Source organism: Theropithecus gelada, chromosome 19, assembly GCF_003255815.1.
Source record: "Theropithecus gelada isolate Dixy chromosome 19, Tgel_1.0, whole genome shotgun sequence".
NCBI classification, from domain to species: domain Eukaryota; kingdom Metazoa; phylum Chordata; class Mammalia; order Primates; family Cercopithecidae; genus Theropithecus; species Theropithecus gelada.
In genome coordinates, this window is record NC_037687.1 from 24,349,003 (window position 1) to 24,373,642 (window position 24,640).

Here is a 24,640-nt window from a genome sequence, read left to right on the forward strand (position 1 = left end):
TGTGGGCGCCTGTAGTCCCAGCTACTCGGGAGGCTGAGGCAGGAGAATGGCGTGAACCCGGGAGGCGGAGCTTGCAGTGAGCCGAGATCGCGCCACTGCACTCCAGCCTGGGCGACAGAGCGAGACTCCGTCTCAAAAAAAAAAAAAAAAAAAAAAATAAGTTAGTGGCCAGACTGAATGCTTCCTGCTGCATTTTTCCACTGTCTTGAGAGTTGGCCTCGCCATCTATGAGCAAAAGGTCTCATCTTTTTATTATTCTCCCATGGCATGTTGCAAAACAATAAGCGTGAGCTGGTTTCCTGTGGCAAAAAGTTGACTTTGATTTGTTCTTTTTGAGGTTACTGTGAGTTTATCATAACAGGAGTGCTAAAAATATCAAGTCTGGTATGGAAACAGCATTCACTTACCAGCATGAACAATAACATACAGGTTTAGCCTAGAGCAGGAAGAAATGGACTTCATCTCAAGAGGAGAATACTTATCAGAGAATTCTTGGCAATCTTAACTTGCTCAGTCTCTGTTCTGATGAGTTATGGAAAAGTACTTAGACCATCTTTGAGCCACAGAATTGAAGCTGAAAATATTCTTAGACCAAACATTTTGTGAGCACCTGCTATGTACCAGATCTCATGGCTGGGACTCGTCAGAGGAAGAGGAATAGAATAAGTCTCCTTGCCGATGTAAAATACAAACAAATAATTCTACTCCTTGTGAGGACAGCCATAACAGAGGGCTATAGAAACTATCATGTGTTGTTCTCGGTTTTTGTTTGTTTGTTTTTCCCCCCAAAACAGGGTCTTGCTCTGCTTTCCAGGCCGGAGTGCAGTGGCACAGTCATAGCTCACTATAACCTTGAACTCCTGGGCTCAGGTTATCCTTTCATCTCGACCTGCAAAGTAGCTGGGACTACAGGCGTGTGCCACCATGCCCAGCTATTTTTAAAAATTTGTTTGTACAGATTGGGACCGGGGGGGTCTTGCTATGTTGCCCAGGCTGATCTTGAACTCCTGGCCTCAAGAAATCTCTCACCTCAGTTTCCCAAAGAGGGGCTATAGGAAAGCACCACCATGCCTGGCTCATTGTTCTGTTTTTAAATACATTTGCATTATTCCATAATAATCAAAAGTATTTTATTATTTGAGCTTAGGAAACTGAAGGTCTGGCCATCTCTGGGGAGTTGTGAAGTCTTGACAGAGGAGGGGAGATCTGAGCTATATTTTGCAGAACAGGTATTTGCCAGGTGGGAAAGAGGGAAGAATATTGCAGAGCAACACATGCCCAGGGCCAGCAGGACAGAGGCTGAGCCTCAGAGGGACTGGAGCTTAGAGAGAGCGGACCAGTGGTTTCCCTATTGATAGAATATCAGAATCTGGCCGGGCGCAGTGGCTCATGCCTGTAATCCCAGCACTTTGGGAGACTGAGGCGGGCAGATCATGAGGACAAGAGATCAAGACCATCCTGGCCAACACAGTGAAACCCCGTCTCTACTAAAAATACAAAAATTAGCTGGGCATGGTGGTATGCACCTGTAGTCCCAGCTACTTGGCAGGAGGAGGGAGGAGAATCACTTGAACCTGGGAGGCAGAGGTTGCAGTGAGCTGAGGTTAGCGCCACTGCACTCCAGCCTGATGACAGGGCAAGACTTCGTCTCCAAAAAAAAAAATCTATCTATCTGCCTGTCTATCTATCTATCTGTCTATCTATCTATCTATGATAATCACCCAGGAAACAGTTGAAAAATGCAGAGTCCCTGCTTCTAGCTCATGTTACTGAATCCAGGTAACCAGGAGTGACTTGCATGTCTGCATTTTTTCTATACCACCCAGGTTTCTCAGAAAACAGCCAAGTTAAGGGAAAGTACTACCATAGGAAAGGGAAACCCATTTCCCAGGCCAAAGCCTTTGCTTACTTGTTTATGTTTATGTTTATTTTATTTTATTTTTTATTTTTGAGACGGAGTCTTGCTCTGTCACCCAGGCTGGAGTGCAGTGGCGCGATCTCGGCCACCGCGCCCAGCCTTATTGTATTTTATGTTTGAGACAGAGTCTAGCTTTATTGCCCAGGCTGGAGTTGCAGGTGCAATCTCAACTCATTGCACCCTCCGCCTTTTAGATTCATGTGATTCTTCTGCCTCAGCCTCCAAGTAGCGGGGATCACAGGCACACGCCACCATGCCTGGCTAATTTTTGTATTTTTAGTAGAGATGGAGTTTCACCATGTTGGCCAGGCTGGTCTTGAACTCTTGACCTCAAGTGATCCATGCACCTCGGCTTCGCAAAGTACTGAGTTTATAGGCATGAGCTGTGGCGGCCAGCCTGTGGTTTTCTTTTTCCTTTTTCTTTTTCTTTTTTTTTTGAGACGGAGTCTCACTCTGTTGCCCAGGCTGAAGTGCAGTGGCACGATCTCGGCTCACTGCAAGCTCCTCCTCCTGAGTTCGCACCATTCTTCTGCCTCAGCCTCCCGAGTAGCTGGGACTACAGGCATCCGCCACCATGCCCAACTGATTTTTTGTATTTTTAGTAGAGACGGGGTTTCATCGTGTTAGCCAGGATGGTTTCGATCTCCTGGCCTCGTGATCTGCCCGCCTCGGCCTCCCAGAGTGCTGGGATTACAGGCGTGAACCACCACGCCCAACGTGTTTTTCTCTTAAAATGTATTAATTACTGTATTTTAAATTACATTTGTGCACTGAAGCAGGGAGGAAAAAGGAGCTAACCCAAGTAGCTGTTGAATATAGTATTTTGACTGTATACCCTCAAAGTAAAGGAAAAAATCTAGCCAATCACGATGGCTCATAACTGTAATCCTAGCACTTTGAGAGGCTGAGGCAGGTGGATTGCCTGAGCTCAGGAGTTTGAGACCAGCCTGGGCAACACGGTGAAACCCCATCTCTACTAAAATACAAAAAAATTAGCCAGGCGTGGTGGCACGCTCCTGTAATCCCAGCTACTGGGAAGGCTGAGGCAGGAGAATTGCTTGAACCCTGTAAGCAGAGGTTGCGGTGAACTGAGGTCCTGCCATTGCACTCCAGCCTGGGCGACAGAGTATCTTAAAAAAAAAAAAAAAAAAAAAAGGCCGGGTGCAGTGGCTCACGCCTGTAATCCCAACACTTTGGGAGGCGGAGATGGGCGGAATACAAAGTCAGGATCGAGACCATCCTGGCTAACATGGTGAAACCCCGTCTCTACTAAAAATACAAAAAATTAGCCGGGCGTGTTGGTGAGCGCCTGTATTCCCAGCTACTCGGGAGGGTGAGGCAGGAGAATGATGTGAACCCAGGAAACGGAGCTTGCAGTGAGCTGAGATCGCACCACTGCACTCCAGCCTGGGGGAAAGAGTGAGACTGTGTCTCAAAAAAAGAGAAAAACTCTAAATAAATATTGAACTCTACTTAGTAGGGTTTTTGTTTTGAGATGAGGTCTTGCTCTGTACCCCAGGCTGGAGTGCAGTGGCATGATCATAACTCATTGCAGCTTCTCCCTCCCAGCTCAAGTGATCCTCACGTCACAGCCTCCCAAGTAGCTGGGATTATAGGCAAGTAGTAGGGATTACAGGCATGCAATACCACACCCAGGTGATTTTGGTATTATTTGTAGAGACGGGTCTAACTGTGTTGCCCAGGGATAGTCTCTGTCTCCTGGGCTGAAGTGAGCCTCCTGCCCAAAGTGTTGGGATTACACGTGTGAGCCACTTTGCCTGGCCTAGTAGGTTTTTCACAGTGGTATGGGTTAGCAATTCTGAAACTACTTACTGTTTCTTCTAAGATTGAGCAGATAGATAAATGTAGTGTAGATAATGAGAATCAAGTTTTCTTATTGTCAGAAAGGAATGTTCCTATGAATATGGACAGTGAGAAAGGCTAGAAGGAAACATGTGGTATTGGATTGGAATTGAAGTTATCTAGATGAACTCATGGTTTCTTATATGTAGATGTAGCAATATGTATGTGTGTATGCATATCCACTTTTACACGTGTTTATTTCCTAGAACTATTTGTTGAGAGGGTTTATGCCCAGAGACATCCCAGAAGCACTGAATGCACTCATGCCAAGATGTTAATACCTTTCCCCACTAAACAGAAACCAGGGTTCCTTGGAGAAATGGCTGATTCCAGTGCTGGGGTAGGAAAATTACAGGTGATTTCTGCTATGCCAGAAAGTAAGGAAGTGCTCTAAGAATGATAAGGGGCTGGGCGCGGTGGCTCAAGCCTGTAATCCTAGCACTTTGGGAGGCCGAGACGGGCGGATCACGAGGTCAGGAGATCGAGACCATCCTGGCTAACACGGTGAAACCCCGTCTCTACTAAAAATACAAAAAAACTAGCAGGGCGAGGTGGCGGACGTCTGTAGTCCCAGCTACTCGGCAGGGTTAGGCAGGAGAATGGTGTAAACCCGGGAGGCGGAGCTTGCAGTGAGCTGAGATCCGGCCACTGCACTCCAGCCTGGGCAACAGAGCGAGACTCCATCTCAAAAAAAAAAAAAAAAAAGGGTGAAGAGAAATTGGTCGATCAGGCTTGGCATGGTGGCTCATGCCTATAATCCAGTACTTCAGGGCCTGGGCATCATGGTGAAACCCCATCTGTACTCAAAATACAAAAATTAGCTGGGTGTGGTAGCATGTCAGAAGAACAAGAAAAATAATCAATTAATATAAACAAGGAATTATGAAGATAACAAAATCTATCTTTGACTATCACCATAGTAGTAACAATTCTTTGAAGAATCAAGATGCTAAAATCAAAACAGTTTGTGGTGAAACAGTGGAGATGTTTCCTTATCACATGCTTTTATGCTATGCCTGGTGGTGCACCCCTATAAATGCCAATATTTTGGGAAGCTGAGGCAAATTGATCACTTGCGCCCAGGAGTTTCAAGACCAGCCTGGAAAACAAAGCGAGACCGCATCTCTACAAAAAATACAAAAGTTAGCCAGATACGGTGGTGCATGCCTGTAGTCCTAGCTACTCGAGAGGATGAGATGGGAGGATCCATTGAGCCCAGGAGGTTGAAGCTGCAGTGAGTTGTGATTGCACAGCCGCACAACTGCCGAGGCGGGCAGATTACCTGAGGCCAGGAGTTTCAAACTGGCCTGGCCCACAGGGTGAAACCCCCTCTCTACTAAAATACAAAAGTTATCTGGGCGTGGTGGCGTGTGCCTGTAATCCCAGCTACTTTGGAGCCTGAGGCGGAAGAATTGGTTGAACCCAGGAGGCAGAGGTTGTAGTGAACCAAGGTCACGCCACTGCACTGTCACCTAGGTGACAAAGCCAGACACCGTCCCAAAAAAAGAATGTGGGAGATGATAATAACCTTTTACTCTCAGTGATCATGTATAGGAGAGCTTTAGAAATAGTTCTGTTTTCTCCTTTTTAATTTATTTTTATTTTTGAGATAGTCTCGCTCTGGCACCCAGGCTGGAGTGCAGTGGCGCGATCTCAGCTCACTGCAACCTCTGAGTCCCAGGTTCCAGGGATTCGCTCACCTCAGCCTCCTGAGTAGCTGGGATTATAGGGGTGCGCCACCACGCCTGGCTTATTTTTGTATTTTAAGTAGAGATGGGGTTTCGCAGGCTGGTCTCGAACTACTAGCCTCAGGTGATCCTCCCACCTCAGCATCCCAAAGTGCTGGGATTATAAGTGTGAGCCACTGCGCCTGGCCACTTTTTAATTTTACATAATTTTTTTTTAAAGACAGAGTCTTGCTCTAAGGCTATAGTGTAGTGGTATGATCACAGCTCATTGCAGCCTCAACTTCCTGGACTCAAGTGATCCTCCCACATCACCCTTCTGAGTAGTTGGGATTCTTGTAGGCAAATTTTTAAATTTTTTTTTTTTTTTGAGACGGAGTCTCACGCTGTCGCCCAGGTTGGAGTGCAGTGGCGTGATCTCGGCTCACTGCAAGCTCCGCCTCCTGGGTTCACGCCATTCTCCTGCCTCAGCCTCCTGAGTAGCTGGGACTACAGGCGCCCGCCACCGTGCCCGGCTAATTTTTTGTATTTTTAGTAGAGACGGGGTTTCACTGTGGTCTCGATCTCCTGACCTTGTGATCCGCCTGCCTCGGCCTCCCAAAGTGCTGGGATTACTTTAAATTTTTTTTGTAAAGAGGCCTCACTTTGTGGCCTAGGCTGGTCTTGAACTCCTGGGCTCAAGTGATCCTCTCACTTCTGCCTCCCAAAGCATTGGGATTACAGACGTGAGCCACTGCACCCAGCCTGTTAGATAATTTAGAAAACTTTCTTTCCTCATTCTTCAATTTCCCCTCATTCACACTCCCAACTTTCCTGTTTTGTGATTTTTAAATGACTTTGTCTTTGGATGCTGGCTTGATTTGGTGATTAGTTCTCTTCAGAAGAAACTTCTTATTTTAGAACTTGTAACCTTTGCAAAGCAGGCCATAGGCAGCCATCGCTATTTGGGTATGACGTTTCCCCAGTGGGTTTTTGGTGTCCAGTAATGACAAAAACTGCTGAGAAGGAGACAGCCACAGGGAAATGGGTTCCGATGATGGGGCAGCAGCTGAGTGCTTGTTGATTTGCTGTTGTCATGACCACAGATGTTTAAAAATAATTTGTAAGGAAAAGGAAAAAAAAGCATAGTTGTGTGTATGTGTGTGTGGTGTGTGCGTGTGTGCACACCACTGCCTTATCAGTGGTAGAGAATGCAGACCACAGTCATTCAGAAAGGAAGAAGGCACCACCCTGCAAACAGGAGAGGTGAGGGGAAGGGCAGAGGTGACCCACAAATGCGACTCCGTGCCTTACAGCAGAGAGCTCATGAGAGAACAGAACTGGTTAGTCACCGACTCTGCTCCTCAGTCTGCAAGAGAGGTTCAGCAGCAAGTCTATGCCACACAGTACTGGAAGGATTAGATCAAGGCCTGGCACACATTGTAAATTAATAGCTCTTGGTTACAGGTGGGGTGCCGTGGCTCATGCTTATAATCCCAGCCCTTTGGGAGGCCAAAGTGGGAGGATTGCTTGAGGCCAGTAGTCCAAGACCAACATGGGCAACACAGCAATACCCTGTCTCTCTCTCTTTTTTGGGGGGGAGGGGGGAACAGTCTCATTCTGTCACCCAGGCTGGAGTGCAGTGGTGCGATCTTGGCTCACTGCAACCTCCGCCTCCCAGGTTCAAGCAATTCTCCTGCCTCAGCCTCCTGAGTAGCTGGGATTACAGGTGCCCACCACCATGTCTGGCTAATTTTTGTATTTTAGTAAAGATGGGGTTTCACCATGTTGGCCAGGCTGGTCTCGAACTCTTGACCTCAGGTGATCTACCCACCTTGGCCTCCCAAAGTGCTGGGATTACAGGCGTGAGCCACTGTGCCTGGCCGGTTCATGTACTTTACATGCATTGTGATCATATTAAATCTTCATTACATCCTTACTAGATCAGGTCTTGTCCTGTTTTGACATGAGGAAATTGAATCTTGGAAGGGCTAAGTCATTTGTCCAGGGTCACCACACTCCGTAAGTGTTAGAGTCTAGACTTGAGCCAGAGCTGTCACACTGTCATCCCCAGGGCCTTGTGTTTAAGCATTGCCTGACAAAGTGCTCAGATTTTAATTATTAGCATTAGTAATAATACCATTACGATGATTATTTTGTCTGAACTTCACAGACGCCTCGTGACATTTTCTTATTCCACTTTTGCAGATGGGAAACTGAGGTCCACCAAGATCAGATTACAATAATGGGCAACATTGTCAGCAACCTGCCTTGCTGTTTTTCTTTGCAGGCCCACATCTCCCCCACTCCCCCACCCCCTTGGCAGTAGCCTGTGTTTGAGCTGCTCACAGGCCCCAAGGCCCAGCTGCAATTCTTGTTTAAAGCCTTACATCTTTTCTCTGACTGTCAGACAACAGTCACGGGAATGTCCTGTGCCATGTTCCCTCGGCAAGAGGGGTTGGCAGAGAGCAGCAGATGCCTAGAGTCAAGGTCATGTGCTGCTCAAGTGCTGGGCTGGAGACAAGACCCTCTCTCCCTGCTGCTTGTGACCAGGCAGGGTGGCTCTGAATGTAGAGGGCTCTGTCAGAACAGTTCTGTGACCAGAGGGTGTGGTTGGCAAAGCAATGCATTAGGGGCCCATGGAAGTTTATACTTGTTTTCCACATTATTTCCCTGTGACTTTTAGATTTTTTTTTTTTCCTTTTTCTTTTTGTAAACTAGTTTTTTCATACTAGTTAGAATGTTTCAGTTTAAAGGTGAGAGTCAAGCTCTGGAATCACCTGACTTTTTTTTTTTTTTTTGAGACAGAGTCTCGCTCTGTCACCCAGGCTGGAGTGCAGTGGTGCAATCTCAGCTCACTGCAAGCTCCGCCTCCCAGGTTCATGCCATTCTCCTGCCTCAGCCTCCCGAGTAGCTGGGACTAACTACAGGCACCCGCCACCACGCCTGGCTAATTTTTTTTGTATTTTAGTAGAGACGGGATTTCACCATGTTAGCCAGGATGGTCTTGATCTCCTGACCTTGTGATCCGCCCGTCTCGGCCTCCCAAAGTGCTTACAGGTGTGAGCCACCACGCCCAGCAGAATTGCCTGACATTTTTAAGGAAAGGAATCGAATATTGGGCTGGGGCTAATCTGAAATGGTGGTTTACATTATTCTAAATTGATGGGCTCTAGGTTAGGGGCACCAAATCCATTTTCAAGTGATTTTTGTAAAAATTGGCATGCCTTCTATTTTGTCTCTGTTCCAGAGGTGACACTATAACATAGAGGTTAAGAATGTGGTGACTTTTAAATCCGTCATGACCATAAACCTCTCCTAAGCCTCAGTTTTCCTACCACTAAAATGGGGGTGGTAACAGTTGTACCTACCTTGTTCAGTCTTTTTTGTTTCTGTTTTTTTGTTTTTCAGACAGAGTCTTGCTCTTGTCGCCCAAGCTGGAGTGCAATGGCGTGATTTCGGCTCACTGCAGCCTCCACCTCCTGGGTTCAAGCGATTCTCCTGCCTCAGCTTCCCAAGTAGCTGGGATTACAGGTGCCTGCCACCATGCCCATATAGTTTTTGTATTTTTAGTAGAGGCGGGGTTTCACCACGTTGGTCAGGCTGCTCTTGAATTCCTGACCGCAGTTGATCCACTCGCCTCGGCCTCCCAAAGTGCTGAGATTACAGGCATGAGCCACCGCATTCCGCCCCCAAAATCTGAAATGTTTTGAGTGCTGACATAACACTCAAAAAAATGCTTATTGGCCCCGGGCGCGGTGGCTCATGCCTGTAATCCCAGCACTTTGGGAGGCCGAGGTGGGTGGATCACCAGAGGTCAGGAGTTCAAGACGAGCCTGACCAACATGGTGAAACCCTGTCTCTATTAAAAATACAAAAATTGACCAGGTGTAGTGGTGGGTGCCTGTAATCCCAGCTACTAGGGAGGCTGAAGCAGGAGAATCACTTGAACGCAGGAGGTGGAGCTTGCGGTGAGCTGAGATCCTGCCACTGCACTCCAGCCTGGGCAACTGGAGTTTTTTTTTGAGACTCTGTCTCAAAAAAAAAAAAAAAAAAAAGGCTCATTGGAGCATTTTGGTTTTGAGATTCTTAGATTTGGGGTGCTGTATCAGTAAGCACATTGCAAATATTTCAAAGTCTGAAAATACCCAAAATTCAAACACTTCTGCTCCCTGTCATTTTGGATAAGGGGGGCTCATCCTGTGTAAACAACACTGCAGTGAACATTTATAGGTAATTCATTCAGTGGGTAAAGGTCAGGACCTTTTATAGGGATCCTTAATACCACATTTTTACATGGTTCACTGAGCGTTCGTGCTCCCCTCCGCTCGAGGTCCCTCAGCCTTGCTTGGGTTGAGTCATCTTGGTCTTTAATTTGGTAGGCAAAAAATGGCATCTTGTTTTTGAGCTTGTTTCTGAGAAAGTGCACGCTCCTTTTCCCCATCAACAACTTTCATCCGGCACCTCGGAATCTCTTCAGTAGAGTCAGATGCAAATAACGAGGCACAGCTTCTTTCCCTTTTCTGAGCTGATGCCTGGTGAGGCCATAGACTGGGTTTCACTGCAAAGACGAAAGCGTGGGCAGGACTTGGAGCACAAAAAGGGGGCATTTCATAGTGAGTCTTCAGGGGCGGCTGCTCCAGAGGTGAAGTTTTCTAGAGAAAGAGATGAAAGCACCATGTGGCTGTGGCAACAGACAGAGGCTTATGAGCCTGCCCTCTGGAGATTGTGAGCTCCACGTGTGAGGGCAAGGCCTGGGGCTGTCTGGGTCGCTTCTGGGTCCCCAGCACAGCTAGCATAGGGTAGCGGTGGAGAGCAGGTGCTCAGGAAGTGATTTTTGAAGAATGGATGAATGAATATACATGCACACACATACTTTTAAGTTTCTGGGTTAAAGAGAAAAACAGAATGAGGTAAACAAAGGAAAGTAATGTGGAGGTAAACTGAGCAGATGGCAAGATGCCATGAATGGTAAGAGGCCAGGAGATCCAGAATCAGGGTGGCTTCTATGAAGTATCCCTGCCTCCTCCCCCAGCCCAGCTATGTCCCTCCTCTGAGCTTCACACCTATAGACTGTTCTGCACCCTAGCCCTCAGATGCAGTGGTGAAAGTGGGACTCCTATTGTTTTTCCCTGTTAAGGGCAGACATGGTGCCCTGTGTATCTGCTGCTGCTGTTTCCTTTTTTTCTTGCTGAGTATTCCGTGTGTAGCATGTTTGTAACACTTGCTAAGAGACAGAACCATCCCAGATAGCTCGAACACTTTTCAATTCAGTCAGTAACAGACCAGGTCTGCTTTGGATTTCCAGGAGCTCTTGTCACTTTATTTTTTTTCTGAGCCAGGATCTCGCTTTATCACCCAGCTGGAGTGCAGTGGCACAATCTCAGCTCACCGTAGCCTCTGCCTCCAGGGTTCAAGCAGTTGTTGTACCTCAGCCTCCCAAGTAGCTGGGACTACAGGTGCCTGCCACAATACCTGGCTTGTTTTTGTGTTTTTAGCAGAGACAGGGTTTCACCATGTTGTCCAGGCTGATCTCAAACTCCTGACCTCAGTTGATCTGCTTGCCTTGGCCTCTCAAAGTGCTGGGATTACAGGCATGAGCCACCGCGCCTGGCCTCTGGATTGCCCGGCCTGTGTCACTTTGTCATGAGCCCTTCTCCCCTAGTTATCCTTTATTCTTCAAACAGGCTTCCTGTGTAACATATTTTTTCAGTGCCAGCTATGGAGCAAGCCCTGTGCCAGGTGTCAGATATATAGTAGTAGTGAACAAACAGACATGGCCTCTGCCCCACAGAGCATAAAAATCTAATGGAGGAGACAAGCCAATCCTTGTACTAATTCATTTCCACAGGTGAATATAAAACCACAAACTGGGCTGGGTGTGGTGGCTCATGCTTGTAATCCCAGCACTTTCAGAGACTAAGGCAGGTAGACAACTTGAGCTCAGGAGTTTGAGACCAGCCTGGGCAACATGGTGAGACCCCGTCTCTACAAAAAATAAAAAACGAGCCAGGTGTGGTGGTGCATGCCTGTAGTCCCAGCTATTTGGGAGGCTGAGGCAGGAGGATCACTTGAGTTCAGGAGGTCCAGGCTGCAATTAGCTGAGATTGTGCCGCTCACTCTAGCCTGGGTGACAGACTGAAGCCGTGTCTCAAAAAAAAAAAAAGAAAGAAAAAAAAATCACAAACTGTGCGTAAGAGTGTCTGAGGGAAAAACAGGGTGCTGGGAGTGAATGTCAGGAGACAGGGAGGTCTGAGGCAGTGTTGTGTCCAGAGCTCACAGCTGAATTAATGGTAATACAGCTAAATGAGCTACTGTGTGGCACAGGTCACCACAGCAAGTGTCAGCTTTTCTAGGGCGAGTGTGAGCTGGGTTTCTGCACTTTGCTTAAGAGCAGTGACAGACCTGGAAGATATTGCCCCAGGCACTCTTGGGTGCTTTACATGTATTGGTTCATTTAATCTTCAAACCCCATAAGTGCCCTTGGGATTCCCATTTTGCAGAGGAGGCTCAGGGTCCTTGTCACTTGCCCAAGGTCACAGTAAGTGAAAGAATAGGGAGTCTAGAGCTGTGCTCTTCCCTGCTGCCCTCCAGTTGGAAAGCTCTCCAGGCCAGGGACAGGTTTTGCAGAGAGAAGGTGCAGAGTACGGGACAGACAGATATTCAGGGACTGTGAGGACCGAGGTGGTTCTGCCAATTGTGGAGGGCCTGGTCACTTGACAAGGCACCTCTTTGCACCCCCCTGAGGCTCTCTCAAAGCCCCTTTTCCAGTTAGGACATTTTGTTATCTCCTGTGTAGTTTTTGTTGATTGCCCTCTGAAATACTGTGAGAGGACAGATCATTCTGCCCTTGCCTGCCCAGCCCAGCACCTGGCACAGTCATTGCTCAGTGTATATTTATTGAATGAACAATTGACTGAATGTCAGGCCCAGGGCTTTGCCTTAGGAAGTAGGCTGTTGGATAAGAGGACTACCATACTTTGCATTTTTTTCTGGAAATTTATGTCACCTGGGAGTGGAGCAGATTACCAGGCTGTTTCCAGAGATAGCAACTCTCCATAAAGTGAGCCAACCCTGGAGCCGGGCACAGTGGCTCACGCCTGTAATCCCAGCACTTTGGGAGGCTGAGACAGGTAGATCACGAGGTCAGGAGTTTGAGACCAGCCTGGCCAACATGGTGAAACCCCATCTCTAGTAAAAAATGTATATATATACAAAAATTAGCCGGGCGTGGTGGTGGGCACCTGTAATCCCAGCTACTCAGGAGGCTGAGGCAGTAGAATCGCTGGGACCCAGGAGGCAGAGGTTGCAGTGAGCAAAGATTGCGCCACTGCACTCCAGCCTGGGTGACAGAGCAAGAGACTCTGTCTAAAAAAAAAAAAAAAAAAAAAGCCAACCCTGAGGAGGAGTCTATGTTCAGCCGCAGGGAGCCAGAGAATTGGGGCTGAGGTATCTGGCACCGAAAAACTTTAGGCCTTTCTCAGGTAAATGAAGTTTTGATATAGATTCAGCTCCCCTACCCCCCACAATTGAAACTGTGTTGGGGGCCAGCAATTAGGGGCTAATTTGTGACAGTGACTTCATTTTCTTCCTATTAAAATAGTGGTTTATTCAGTAGCCTTGGTGAATAAATTTAGGCATAATAGTTAAATGTAATAGTTTATGTAACAAACAGTGATTAATAATGTTGCTGTCCAGATTCCTGTTATAGCTCTAACCTGATGTTATGAACTGAGATTAAATTTGAATTTGAGTGCTTACATTATTTTGTAAAGGTGGTAGTATATCCACATATCCACAGTTTTTTCTTTTAAATATGTGAAACTGTGCTTGGTTTCTCTTTTCCAAAGTTGGCCTTTTCCATTACATGGGCAAGTCCTGAACCTAAGCCCAGACACTAGCCCATCATCTCCAGCGATGAATGTCATCCCCCCAGACTTCAGCAACCTGAGTTGATTAAAAGGTTCAGATGAAGTTAATCAAGTTTGGAACTCTAATTTTGTGCAGTGTTTTGATACGATTTGATGAGTCATCTTTTGGTGAAGCAGCTCTCTATTCCTGACAGTGTTTGATCTTAACGGAACAGTTTTATAATGTGTAAACTGGTGGGAGGTGCTCTTCAGAAATGCAGAGTCAACAGTGGTATGTGTGTGCACTGGCTCTTCGGGCGGGGCATAAAGCAGAACAAAGAGGAGAATTTAATAAGCAAGAACTTGTCAGGGGCTAGGGTCAGTTCTGAGGCTGCTGCCTGTCAAAAACAAGGGTTTCTTCCTGCCCCCCTCCACTGCTGCTAACTGGAGTCTGACCTTCGAGAAAGAGTGAAAAAAGACAGCTTCTGTTTGTTTTGCTGCAAATAAGTGGCTGGACTGATTGGCCCCCTTCCCAGAGGCCCTGCAAGGACTTCAGATGTGGTCAGCGAGGTATGTGGACGGTGCCAGCCTGCCGGCCCTCGTCCAGCCGAACTGCACCAGGAACAGGCAAGGGGCCCAGAGAAACAGCAGGGCCAGCTGCCGCTGCCTTTGCTCCTGCTCTTAATGCCATCCTATTTATTCCTGGTCTTACTCTCTCAAGATTGATGGGCAAGGTTTTGTATGACCTCCATCCCCACTTCTCACCCACTGAACTTACAGCTTGAAATTAACAGAGGCAAGGCCCATCTGGAAAAATGCATTTGACAAAAACATGATCAAATGGGGGATCCCCTGAGGTGGGTAGCAAAGAACCAGACCACTTGGAATCCTAGGTGCTGTGTCCCCGTATGGACCTGCAGTTTCTTTTGGATTCCATTAGGGTTAAGAAGTACAGTTTCTGAAGCTAGATTTGAGTTTACATTTCTGCTCCAGTACTTGGGAGTTACAGTGACCAAGTCGTTTAATGTTTCTGAACTTCAGTTTCCTGATCTGCAAAGTGGGAAGGGTAGGCCGGGCGTAGTGGGTCATGCCTATAATCCTAGCACTTTGGGAGGCTGAGGCAGAAGGATCACTTAAAGTCAGAAGTTTAACATAGTGAAGCCCTGTCACTACTAAAAATACAGAAGTTATCTGGCCATGGCTGTGGGTGCCTATAGTCCCAGCTACTGGGGAGCCCGAGGCAGGAGAGTCACTCGAACCCAGGAGACAGAGGTTGCAGTGAGCTGAGAGCATGCCACTGCAATCTAGCCTAGGCGACAGAGCGAGACTCTGTCTCAAAACAACAACAACAATAAAAACCAGTAGGAAGGGTGATAATAATTACCCCAGGTTATTGTGAAGATTCCATGAGTGCTAATGCATGTGAAATGTTTAGTATGGTGTCTGGCACATAGTAGGCACTATAACGCTTTGGGCTTTGGTACTCCCACAGCTATGTTTTCAAACCAAAAGATGAAAAGCTTTGTGGTAACAGCTGAAAAAAAATCACCTCTTGTTGGTCCCATGTGACAGTTGGTGCCTCTGTCCCAGTGACACAGAAATAAGAAGAGCCATCTAGCACAGGACTCCTGCCACTGTCCACCACCTTGCACCTGGAAAGCAGGCAGCCTCAGTTGCCACGTGACTGCTGCAGGGCCTCAGACTATGCCCTATGAGCAGCCCGTGCTCAGCATCGCCTCCATCTGCTCAGGCAGTGTTGATACCCATTCTGGGTCTTGTTGCCCTGTTCTCTCAGGAGTGATTGACAGGACTAGCATTCGACGTTTGATGTAATATCCTCTGCTTTGGCTATACTAACAGATGGCTGGATTCTTTATTTTTATTCATTTATTTACTTAATTTGGTTTTTTTGTTTGTTCTTTTTTTTTTTTTTTTTTTTTTTTGAGACAAGAGTCTCACTCCGTCACCCAGGTTGGAGTGCAGTGGCACGATATCGGCTCACCATAACCTCTGCCACCTAGGTTCAAGCGATTCTCTTGCCTCAGCCTCCCCAGTAGCTGGGATTACAAGCGCCTGCTACCACACCCAGCTAATTTTTGTATTTTTAATAGAGATAGGGTTTTACCATCTTGGCTAGGCTGGTCTTGAACTCCTGACTTTGTGATCCACCCGCCTTGGCCTCCTTTATTTTATGGGACATTTTTGGAAAAGAGGCTTGGTCCAAACAGGCAGTACTTTCCACTTCTGCGGTCATTTCTCTACCCTGCCCCCAAATGGTTACTCAGTTGCATTTATTTATTTACTACAATCGGAGTACCAGCAGCACATCTACAAAATTAGAAGTCTTGGGTGGTAGCAGATCAGTGCTCTCTGGCATCCAGATGGTCACAGCCTTACAGCTTTTTTTTGAGACAGAGTTTCGCTCTTGTCACTCAGGCAGTGGCACAATATCGGCTCACTGCAACCTCCACCTCCTGGGTTCGAGAAATTCTCCTGCCTCAGCCTCCCGAGTAATAGATTTCAGGCACCCGCCACCATGCCCGGCTAATTGTTTTGGTATTTTTAGTAGAGATGGGGTTTCACCATGTTGGTCAGGCTGGTCTTGAACTCCTGACCTCAGGTGATCCACCTGCCTCAGCCTCCCAAAGTGCTGGGATTACAGGCATGAGCCACTGTGCCTGGCCAATTGTCATAGCTTTCAGTTGGCTACCAAGTGTTGAGGTAGCATTGAGGGTTGCAGAAGCTGTGTTCTTGAAAAAGAGAAGAGAGTAACATTCTCAGAAAGCAAACAGTATTCAGAGTCCATGGGTTTTCTGGAGCTTTTTTCTTTTCTTTCCCAGGATGAAGTGCAGTGGTGCAATCTTGGCTCACTGCAAGCTCCGCCTCATGGATTCACACCATTCTCCTGCCTCAGCCTCCCGAGTAGCTGGGACTACAGGCATCCACCACCACACCCGGCTAATTTTTTTTTTTTTTTTGTATTTTTAGTAGAGACGGCATTTCACCATGTTGTCCAGGATGGTCTCGATCTCCTGACCTTGTGATCCGCCCGCCTCGGCCTCCCAAAGTGCTGGGATTACAAGCGTGAGCCACCACGCCTGGCTTCTTTCCTTTTTTTAAAAAGAAATTACCAGCTGGGTGCAGTGGCTCATGCCTGTAGTTCCAGCACTTTGGGAGGCCAAGGCAGGAGGATCACCTGAGGTCAGGAGTTTGAGACCAGGAATTTATGTATTTTTAGTGAAACCCCGTCTCTACCAAAAATACAAAAAATTAGCTGGGTGGGGCTGCAGGCATCTGTAATCCCAGCTACTCGGGAGGTTGAGGCAGGAGAATGGCTTGAACCCGGGAGGCAGAGGTTGCAGTGAGCCAAGATCGTGCCATTGCACTCCAGTCTGGGCAACAGACTGGAGTGCAACAGACAATGAGACTGTCTCAAAAAAAAAAGAAAAAGAAAAAAAGAAATTACTTCTGCTCTGATGTGCAGAGCCCCATCTATACTGGACACCTGAAAGTTACCAGAGAAATACAGGCCAGGGGCCTTTGACATTGGCACTGAGAAAAGCATAGTGCAGAAGCAGGGTGTGTCTTTTTTTTTTAACCTGGGCATCTGTGATTTGAGGTCTTCTTGGAACACTTTATAACCCATTTCTGAACTTCTCCCAGGCTTCAGTGGAGCCACCTGTTGTAGCTTCTAAAACTCTGTCCTCCTCAGTTGTTCTCCCACCCATTGCCTTCACAGTTGCAGAGATCAAGATTCACTCACTCGACATTGGACCTTTAGCACCCAGGTCTCTCTGGCACAAAGTAAATGTTTGGCCAGGCTGGTGGAGAGACTTCTACTTAGAGAATGGTCCTCAACATAGGCTGCTCATTATCAAAACTATTTGGTCTTTAAAAAGTGTGACTCTGATGCTTCAGTCTGGGGTGGGTACCAAATACTTGCTTTTTTTTTATTTTTTATTTATTTTTTTTTGAGACAGTGTCTCGCTCTGTCACCCAGTTGATCTCGGCTCACTGCAAGCTCCGCCTTCTGGGTTCACGCCATTCTCCTGCCTCAGCCTCCCGAGTAGCTGGGACTACAGGCGCCCGCCACCACGCCCGGCTAATTTTTTTGTGTTTTCAGTAGAGACGGGGTTTCACCGTGTTAGCCAGGATGGTCTCAATCTCCGACCTCGTGATCTGCCTGTCTCGGCCTCCCAAAATGCTGGGATTACAGGTGTGAGCCACCGTGCCTGGCCCAAATACTTGCATTTTTAAAGAGCCTCACAGCAACTCCTGGTAGTTTTCAATTTACCTTAACTTTTATGTAGGAACCCCTTGTCCTGGTAGAGAGTATAATTTGCTGAATAAGTCTACTTTTTCAGTCAACATATACGGAAGAGACATCAATGAAAGAACTGGCAAACTGTAAAGCCCCGTCTCCAGGTGTGAAATATGGTCCCAGCGCACTCAGGGCGTGGGCCTAGAAGCTGATCCATGTCTCTATGTCTGTTCTGAAATATCCTGTGTGATGTGGGAGGAGTATTGTCCTTAGAGATAAGGCTTGAGACTGGCTGTGCCCTTTCCTTGGGCAGCATGTAGGGAGAAAGAATGCCTGCCCACCCACAGGCACGTTGCCTGTGGACAAGGTGTAGTGGGCAGTTAGAAGGTGTTGGTATGTTAATCAGTCTTTTTTTGTCTTTTTTTTTTTTTTTTTTTTTGAGATGGAGTTTTGCTCTATCACACAGGCAGAGTGCAGTGGCACGATCTCAGCTCATTGCAACCTCTTTCCAGGTTCAAGTGATTTTACTGCCTCAGCCTCCCAAGTACCTGGGACTATAGGTGTGCGCCACCATGTCTGGCTAATTTATGTATTTTTTTAGTAGAGACAGTATTTCACCATGTTGGCCAGGCTGGTCTCGAACCTCTGACCTCATGATCTGCCCGCCTCAGCCTCCGAAAGTGCTGGGATTGCAGACGTGAGCCACCATACCTGGCCAGTGTTTTTTTGTTTGTTTTTTTGTTTTTTTTTTTTCTGAGATGAGATCTCACTCTTTCGCTCAGGCTGGAGTGCAGTGGCGTGATCTTGGCTCACTACAACCTCTGCCTCCTGGGTTCAAGCGATTCTCCTGCCTCAGTCTCCTGAGTAGCTGAGATTACAGGTGCCTGCCACCACGCCTGGCTAATTTGTTGTATTTTTAGTAGAGACAGGGTTTCACCATGTTGACCAGGCTGGTCTCAAACTCTTGACCTCAGAAGATCCACCCGCCTCGGCCTCCCAAAATGCTTGAATTACAGGCATGAGCCACTGCACCCAGCCTAATCAGTCTTTTGCTCCTATTTGTCTTTGTTTGGGATAAAAGTTCTAGCCTTACTGGGGTCTTCCTACACAATAGTTCTGACTCACAGCCATCATCTGAACCTTTCCTCTGGTTCACAACCAAAATTAAACATCCGTTTATGGGGATTGAGGTAGTTTTCATAGTAAAGGAGGTTTTGTTTGTAATGACGTGCCTGTTTGATGGGTCTAAGTATTTGTCTGGCCTTTCTGGCTAAAGCAGCCTTTGAACTGGTCCTGCCTAGAATGCATACCTCCCACTCCTTATCATCTCTCTTCTGGGTCCCTTCCCCTTTCCCTTCCCCTTCCCCTTCCTCTTCCCCTTCCCCTTTTCCCTTTCCCTTCCCCTTTCTTTTCCCCTTCCCCTTCCCTTCTCCCTTCCCTTTTTCCTTTTCTTTTCCTTTTTTTCTTTCTTTTTTTTTTTTGATAGGGTCTCATTCTGTCACCCAGGCTGGAGTGCAGTGATGAGATCTCTGCTCATACAGCCTTGACCTTCTGGGCTCAAGTGATCTTCTGCCTTGGCCTCCTGAGTAACTGGGACTACAGGCACCACCATACCTGGCTAAATTTTTTTTTTTTTTTTTTTTTTTTTTTAGTAGCAGTGAGGTCTCACTATGTTGCCCAGGGTGGTCTCAAACTCCTGGGCTCAAGCGATCCTCACGCCTCGGTCCCCCAAAGTGTTGGGATTGCAGATGTGTGCCACCACACTCGGCCTCTTCTGGGCCTTTTTTTGTTTGAGATGGAGTCTCACTCTGTTGCTCAGGCTGGAGTACAGTGGCACGATCTCGGCTCACTGCAACCTCTGCCTCCTGGGTTCAAGCGATTCTCCTGCCTCAGCCTCCCAAGTAGCTGGGATTACAGGTGCCTGGCTAATTTTTGTATTTTTGGTAGAGACAGGGTTTCACCATGTTGACTAGGCTGGTCTTGAACTCCTGATCTCAGGTAATCCTCCCACCTCGGCCTCCCAAAGTGCTGGGATTACAGGCGTGAGCCACCGCGCCCAGCTTTTTTTTTTTTAATTTTACTTTTTTGAGACAGAGTCTTACTCTCACCGGGCTGGAGTGCAGTGGCACAATCTTGGTTCACAGCAACTTCTGCCTCCTGGGTTCAAGTGATTCTCTTGCCTCAGTCTCCCGAGTAGCTGGGAGTACAGGTGTGTGCCACCACGCCTGGCTAATTTTTGTATTTTTAGTAGAGATGGGGTTTCACTATGTTGACCAGGCTGGTCTCGAACTCCTGACCTCGTGATCCACCTGCCTCAGCCTCCCACAGTGCTGGGATTACAGCTGTGAGCCACCACACCTGGCTCTTCCAGGTGTTAATAGAGCCTTTTTCCTCTACTGGAAGCTTCCACTGCTTTCTGCCCCTTTCAAACTCATACATCATTGAATTGTTGTTTCCTCAGGGAAGCCTTCCTAATACCACTCTACAGAGGGTGTCAGACCCCCTATTATACTATCACAGCACTTTTCACAGTAAGGTAAATTGCGTTTACAATTGTTGGATTGCCTCTCTGACTATGTTTGTTGAATAAATTAAAAAGGTGGCCAGGTGCAGTGGCTCACGCCTATAATCCCAGCACTTTGGGAGGCTGAGGCGGGCAGATCACGAGGTCAGGAGTTTGAGACCAGCCTGACCAACATGGTGAAACCCCATCTCTGCTAAATATACAAAAATTAGCGGGGCATGGTGGTATGTGCCTGTAGTCCCAGCTACTCAGGAGGCTGAGGCAGAAGAATCGCTTGAACCCGGGAGGCAGAGGTTGCAGTGAGCCAAGATTGTGCTATTGCACTCTAGCCTGGGCGACAGTGTGAGCCTCCATCTCAAAAAAAAAAAAAAAAAAAAAAAGAGCGACTTTATAACCTGCCTTCTTTTTCTTTTTCCCAGTGCTCCTAAAGTTCCGTACAGATAAAGGACGAGATCCCAGTTCTGATACATATGAGGAAGATTCCGAGTTGTTGCTCCAGATACGAAATGATGTGCTTGACTCACTGGGTATTAGTCCTGACCTGCTTCCTGAGGACTTTGTCAGGTTGGTCTCAGTATTTATCACTGTTTAGTCTGGACAGATGAAGTTTGTTTTCAGGATTTGCCTTAATTTGAGGAGCTCTTTTATTAGACCCAAAGCCCTGCAGAGAGCCCCCTGCCACATTCTGCTAGCTCCTGTCGACTTCTGCCTCTTCACTAGAATAGCAATATATAAAAAATAAAGAGGGGGCAGATTCTGATTTTTACAATAAGTATCTTATATGCACGTTCAAAATTCAAGGCAATATAAGATCTGTAAACACTATTCTCTACCTTTTTTCACTTTACGTGATCTTGTTATTTCTTGATGACATCTCCAGATCAGTATATAGTTTGCTCCCTCCTTTCCACAGCTCCTCAGTATTCCAGTGTGTGAAGCGATGGAGTTTATTAAACCAGTTGCCTGCTCACTCAAGTTGTGTTTTGGCTTTTCTGTTTTGTTTTGTTTTGTTTTGTTTTGTTTTGAGACAGAGTCTTGCTCTGTCGCCCAGGCTGGAGTACAGTGGCGCAATCTCCGTTCACTGCAAGCTCTGGCTCCCGGGTTCACACCATTCTCCTGCCTCAGCCTCCCGAGTAGCTGGGACTACAGGAGCCCGCCACCACGCCCGGCTAATATTTTGTATTTTTAGTAGAGACGGGGTTTCACCATGTTAGCCAGGATGGTCTCGATCTCCTGACCTCGTGATCTGCCCGCCTCGGCCTCCAAAGTGCTGGGATTACAGGCGTGAGCCACCGCGCCTGGCCCGTGGCAAAGATTACAGGCTTTTCTAACTGTGTAACACTGTAGTGTGTGACCTTGTGTTGTACGTGTGCAGGTATAACTGCAGGATAATTAGGAGGAAGGGAGTTGATGGGTCAGAAGGATGTAATTTATCATTTGGTCGGCATTGCCACTTTGCCCCCATTGGTATCCTATCAATTTATACCCCCAGCAGCACAACCACCCAAGTTCCCAGCATCCTCTCACTTGGACACTGCATGCTTTCACCTTATGTGACCGCCTCTTTGCTCTCATAAACAGGCTTAGGATTTGATTGGAGAAGACCAGATGGTGACTAGGTCACAATCTCCTTTTTTTTTTTTTATTTCGAGACAGTTTGACTCTTGTCGCCCAGGCTGGCGTGCAATGACACAATCTCGGCTCACTGTAACCTCTGCCTCTCAGGTCCAAGCAATTTTCCTGACTCAGCCTTTTGAGTAGCTGGGATTACAGGTGCCCGCCACCATGCCCAGCTAATTTTTTTTGTATTTTTAGTAGAGATGGGGTTTTCCATGTTGGCCATGCAGGTCTCGAACTCCTGACCTCACATGATCCGCCCACCTTGGTGTCCCAAAGTGCTGAGATTACAGGCGTGAGCCACCACACGCTCCATCCATAATCTCCTTCAAGCAGCTCTGGGATCATGCATTCACCCTAATTCCCTTTCCATGTCTTGAGGGGCTTCCTAAACTCGGCTTTGCAGTGCCTCCAGCTTGTAGCAGTAATGATGGCTACAGTTTACTGAGCAGCTATTATGTACTAGGCATCAGGTAGTAAGTAGCCAACCCACATCCCACCCCAGGTATCATCACAGTGCTTGCTCTAGCAACAACATGCTACCTTGATTTCTTATCAACAGTAAGGTCTGCCAGAGTCCCTAGTCCCTCCTTTCTTCCCTTCCTGCTGGGAACTTCAGGTAGGCAACAGCAAACCCCACTCCATTTAGGGCCAGCAGTGGTCTTTGAAGCACCTGTGGTTCCCTGACCCAATAAGCCATGATTGTCCTGGTGCAGTGGCTCAAACCTATAATCCCAGCATTTTGGGAGGCTGAGGCTGGCAAATTGCTTTGAGCTTAGGAGTTTGAGGCCAACCTTGACGATGTGGTGAAACCCTGTCTCTACAAAAAATAGAAAAATTAACTGGGTATTGATGACTGGTGCTTGTAGTCTATATATATATACACACACACACACACATATACACACACATATTTAGAAATTTGCCTTAAGGAATTATTTCAACACCTGTGTCATTGTCAAGACGTATGATTACAGTGTTGAACAGCTTAAATGTCCCTCAATAGGTTATGGAACAGAACAAGTAATAGTTGATAATATTTGGGTTTAAAATTATACCTATTTATTTATTTTTTGAGACAGTCTTGCTCTGTCACCAGGCTGGAGTGTAGTTGTGCAATCTCAGCTCACTGCAACCTATGCCTCCCAGGTTCAAGCAATTCCCCTGCCTCAACCTCCTGAGTAGCTGGGACCACAGGCGCACCCCACCACGTCAACATAATTTTTGTATTTTTATTAGAGACGGGGTTTCACCATGTGGGCCAGGATGGTCTCGATCTCTTGACCTTGTGATCCACCTGCCTCGACCTCCCAAAGTGCTGGGATTACAGGCATCAGCCACCAAGCCTGGCCTAATTATATCCATTTAGATTGTGCACTTTTTAAAACGTCTAGAAGGGGCTGGGTGTGGTGGCTCACACCTGTCATCCCAGCACTTTGGGAGGCTGAGGCAGGCGGATCATGAGGTCAAGAGATCGAGACCAGCCTGGCCAACATGGTGAAACCCCGTCTCTACTAAAAATTCAAAAATTAGCCGGGTGTGGCAGCAGGCGCCTGTAGTCCCAGCTACTCGGGAGGCTGAGTTTGGAGAGTGGCATGAACCCGGGAGGCGGTGCTTGCAGTGAGCTGAGATTGCACCACTGCACTCCAGCCTGCGTGACAGAGCGAGACTCCGTCTCCAAAAAAAAAATGTCTAGAAGGATGTGCACCAAACTGGGGAGACTGGAGGTAGTGTTCTGTAGGGAGGCTTTCCCTTTCACTTGTCTGTGTTCCAGTTTGCTTGGTGAGCACACACCATTGTGTTCAGGAGTAGGAGCTGGCAGAGCACACTTCCTTTGGGGAAGTGGTGGAATAAAGTGATTTGCTCACTAGGATGGGTGACTTGGAGGGGCAGGTGACTGTGTCATCTAAAATTTGTCCTCTGGATGCCCCATCCTGGCCCAGAAGGGCTGGTTTCTATGTGGGTTGTGAAGACTCTTTCTGCCCTCATACTTTAATTTCAGGCCTCAAATTTCCCTTGCCTCCTACATGTTAACACAGGCCTGCTCCCTGACATTTGTCTGGGAATAGCATATAGAACCCACTGCCCATTATGGGTAAGAAGAGAATTGCGAGAATGTGACCAGGGCGCTGAAACATCTGATATCTCTAGGACAGATATAGGAAGCACAGATATAGTCTTTCCTTTAACTTATAAAGGTAAAAATAAAAGTATTGTGAAAGAATTTCTGGTTGCCAAAGTTCAAAGGTCTTTTCCAACCACTTATGAACCCCTGGCTCAGATTTCGTTTTCATGCCTAGATGCCAGCATTAACACTGCTGTCTGAATCTGGCCCTCCTGCTAGAAGTTGTTTTTATTCAGGAGAGTTGTTTTTATTCTCCAGATGTCATGGTCACAGTTCTGTTCCCAGTGCTCCATTTTCCTTGTCTTCCTTCTCTTTTAGTTACTGCTTCTCCGAGATGGCCCCAGTGTGTGCGGTGGTTGGAGGGATTTTGGCACAGGAAATTGTGAAGGTAAAACATCACTATGGAGCAGAAAATAGTTAACCATGACTTTGTATATGTGCTGACAGAGAGAATGGAAACTGTCTTAGACAGCTGCCTGGTTTCTCTTGCCCCATTCATCTTTGTTTCATGCCCTACCCATTTCCACCTCATCCCATTTTCTCTGGCCCATCCAGGTGGCCGTTCAGCAAATGACCTTGGAGTGCCAGCTCTGTGCTCAGCGCACAGTTGGCCATAGTGCCTCGAAGGTGTGATCTGCTCTCCCCTAACTGTGTTAGTTATCCAGTGCCTGTTGTTTTGGTCAGGGATTCTGCTTCTCATGGCTCTTATAGTGAGTACTATCATGATCCCCACTTAAGAGGAAGACACTGGGGCCCATGAAAGGGGCTCCAGAACCTGTGCTTTTTTTTTTTTTTTTTTTTTTTTTTTTTTTTTTTTT

The 24,640-nt window shown here is 47.1% G+C and overlaps 1 protein-coding gene across 7 annotated transcripts in view; it reads left to right on the forward strand.

Annotated features, from left to right (window-relative positions):
* Positions 1-24,640, forward strand: part of SAE1 (SUMO1 activating enzyme subunit 1) — an 83,386-nt gene that overhangs the window by 52,468 nt on the left and 6,278 nt on the right. For 4 of the 7 annotated variants that reach the window (XM_025365741.1, XM_025365739.1, XM_025365740.1 and 1 more), the window contains exons 7-8: positions 20,500-20,644; positions 24,141-24,210. The exons of 1 other annotated variant lie outside the window; for it this stretch is intronic. In XM_025365741.1, the coding sequence (XP_025221526.1) occupies positions 20,500-20,644; positions 24,141-24,210 (215 nt within the window). The remainder of the gene's footprint in view (positions 1-20,499; positions 20,645-24,140; positions 24,211-24,640) is intronic. 2 more of the 7 variants (XM_025365743.1, XM_025365746.1) reach the window with 2 other exon arrangements.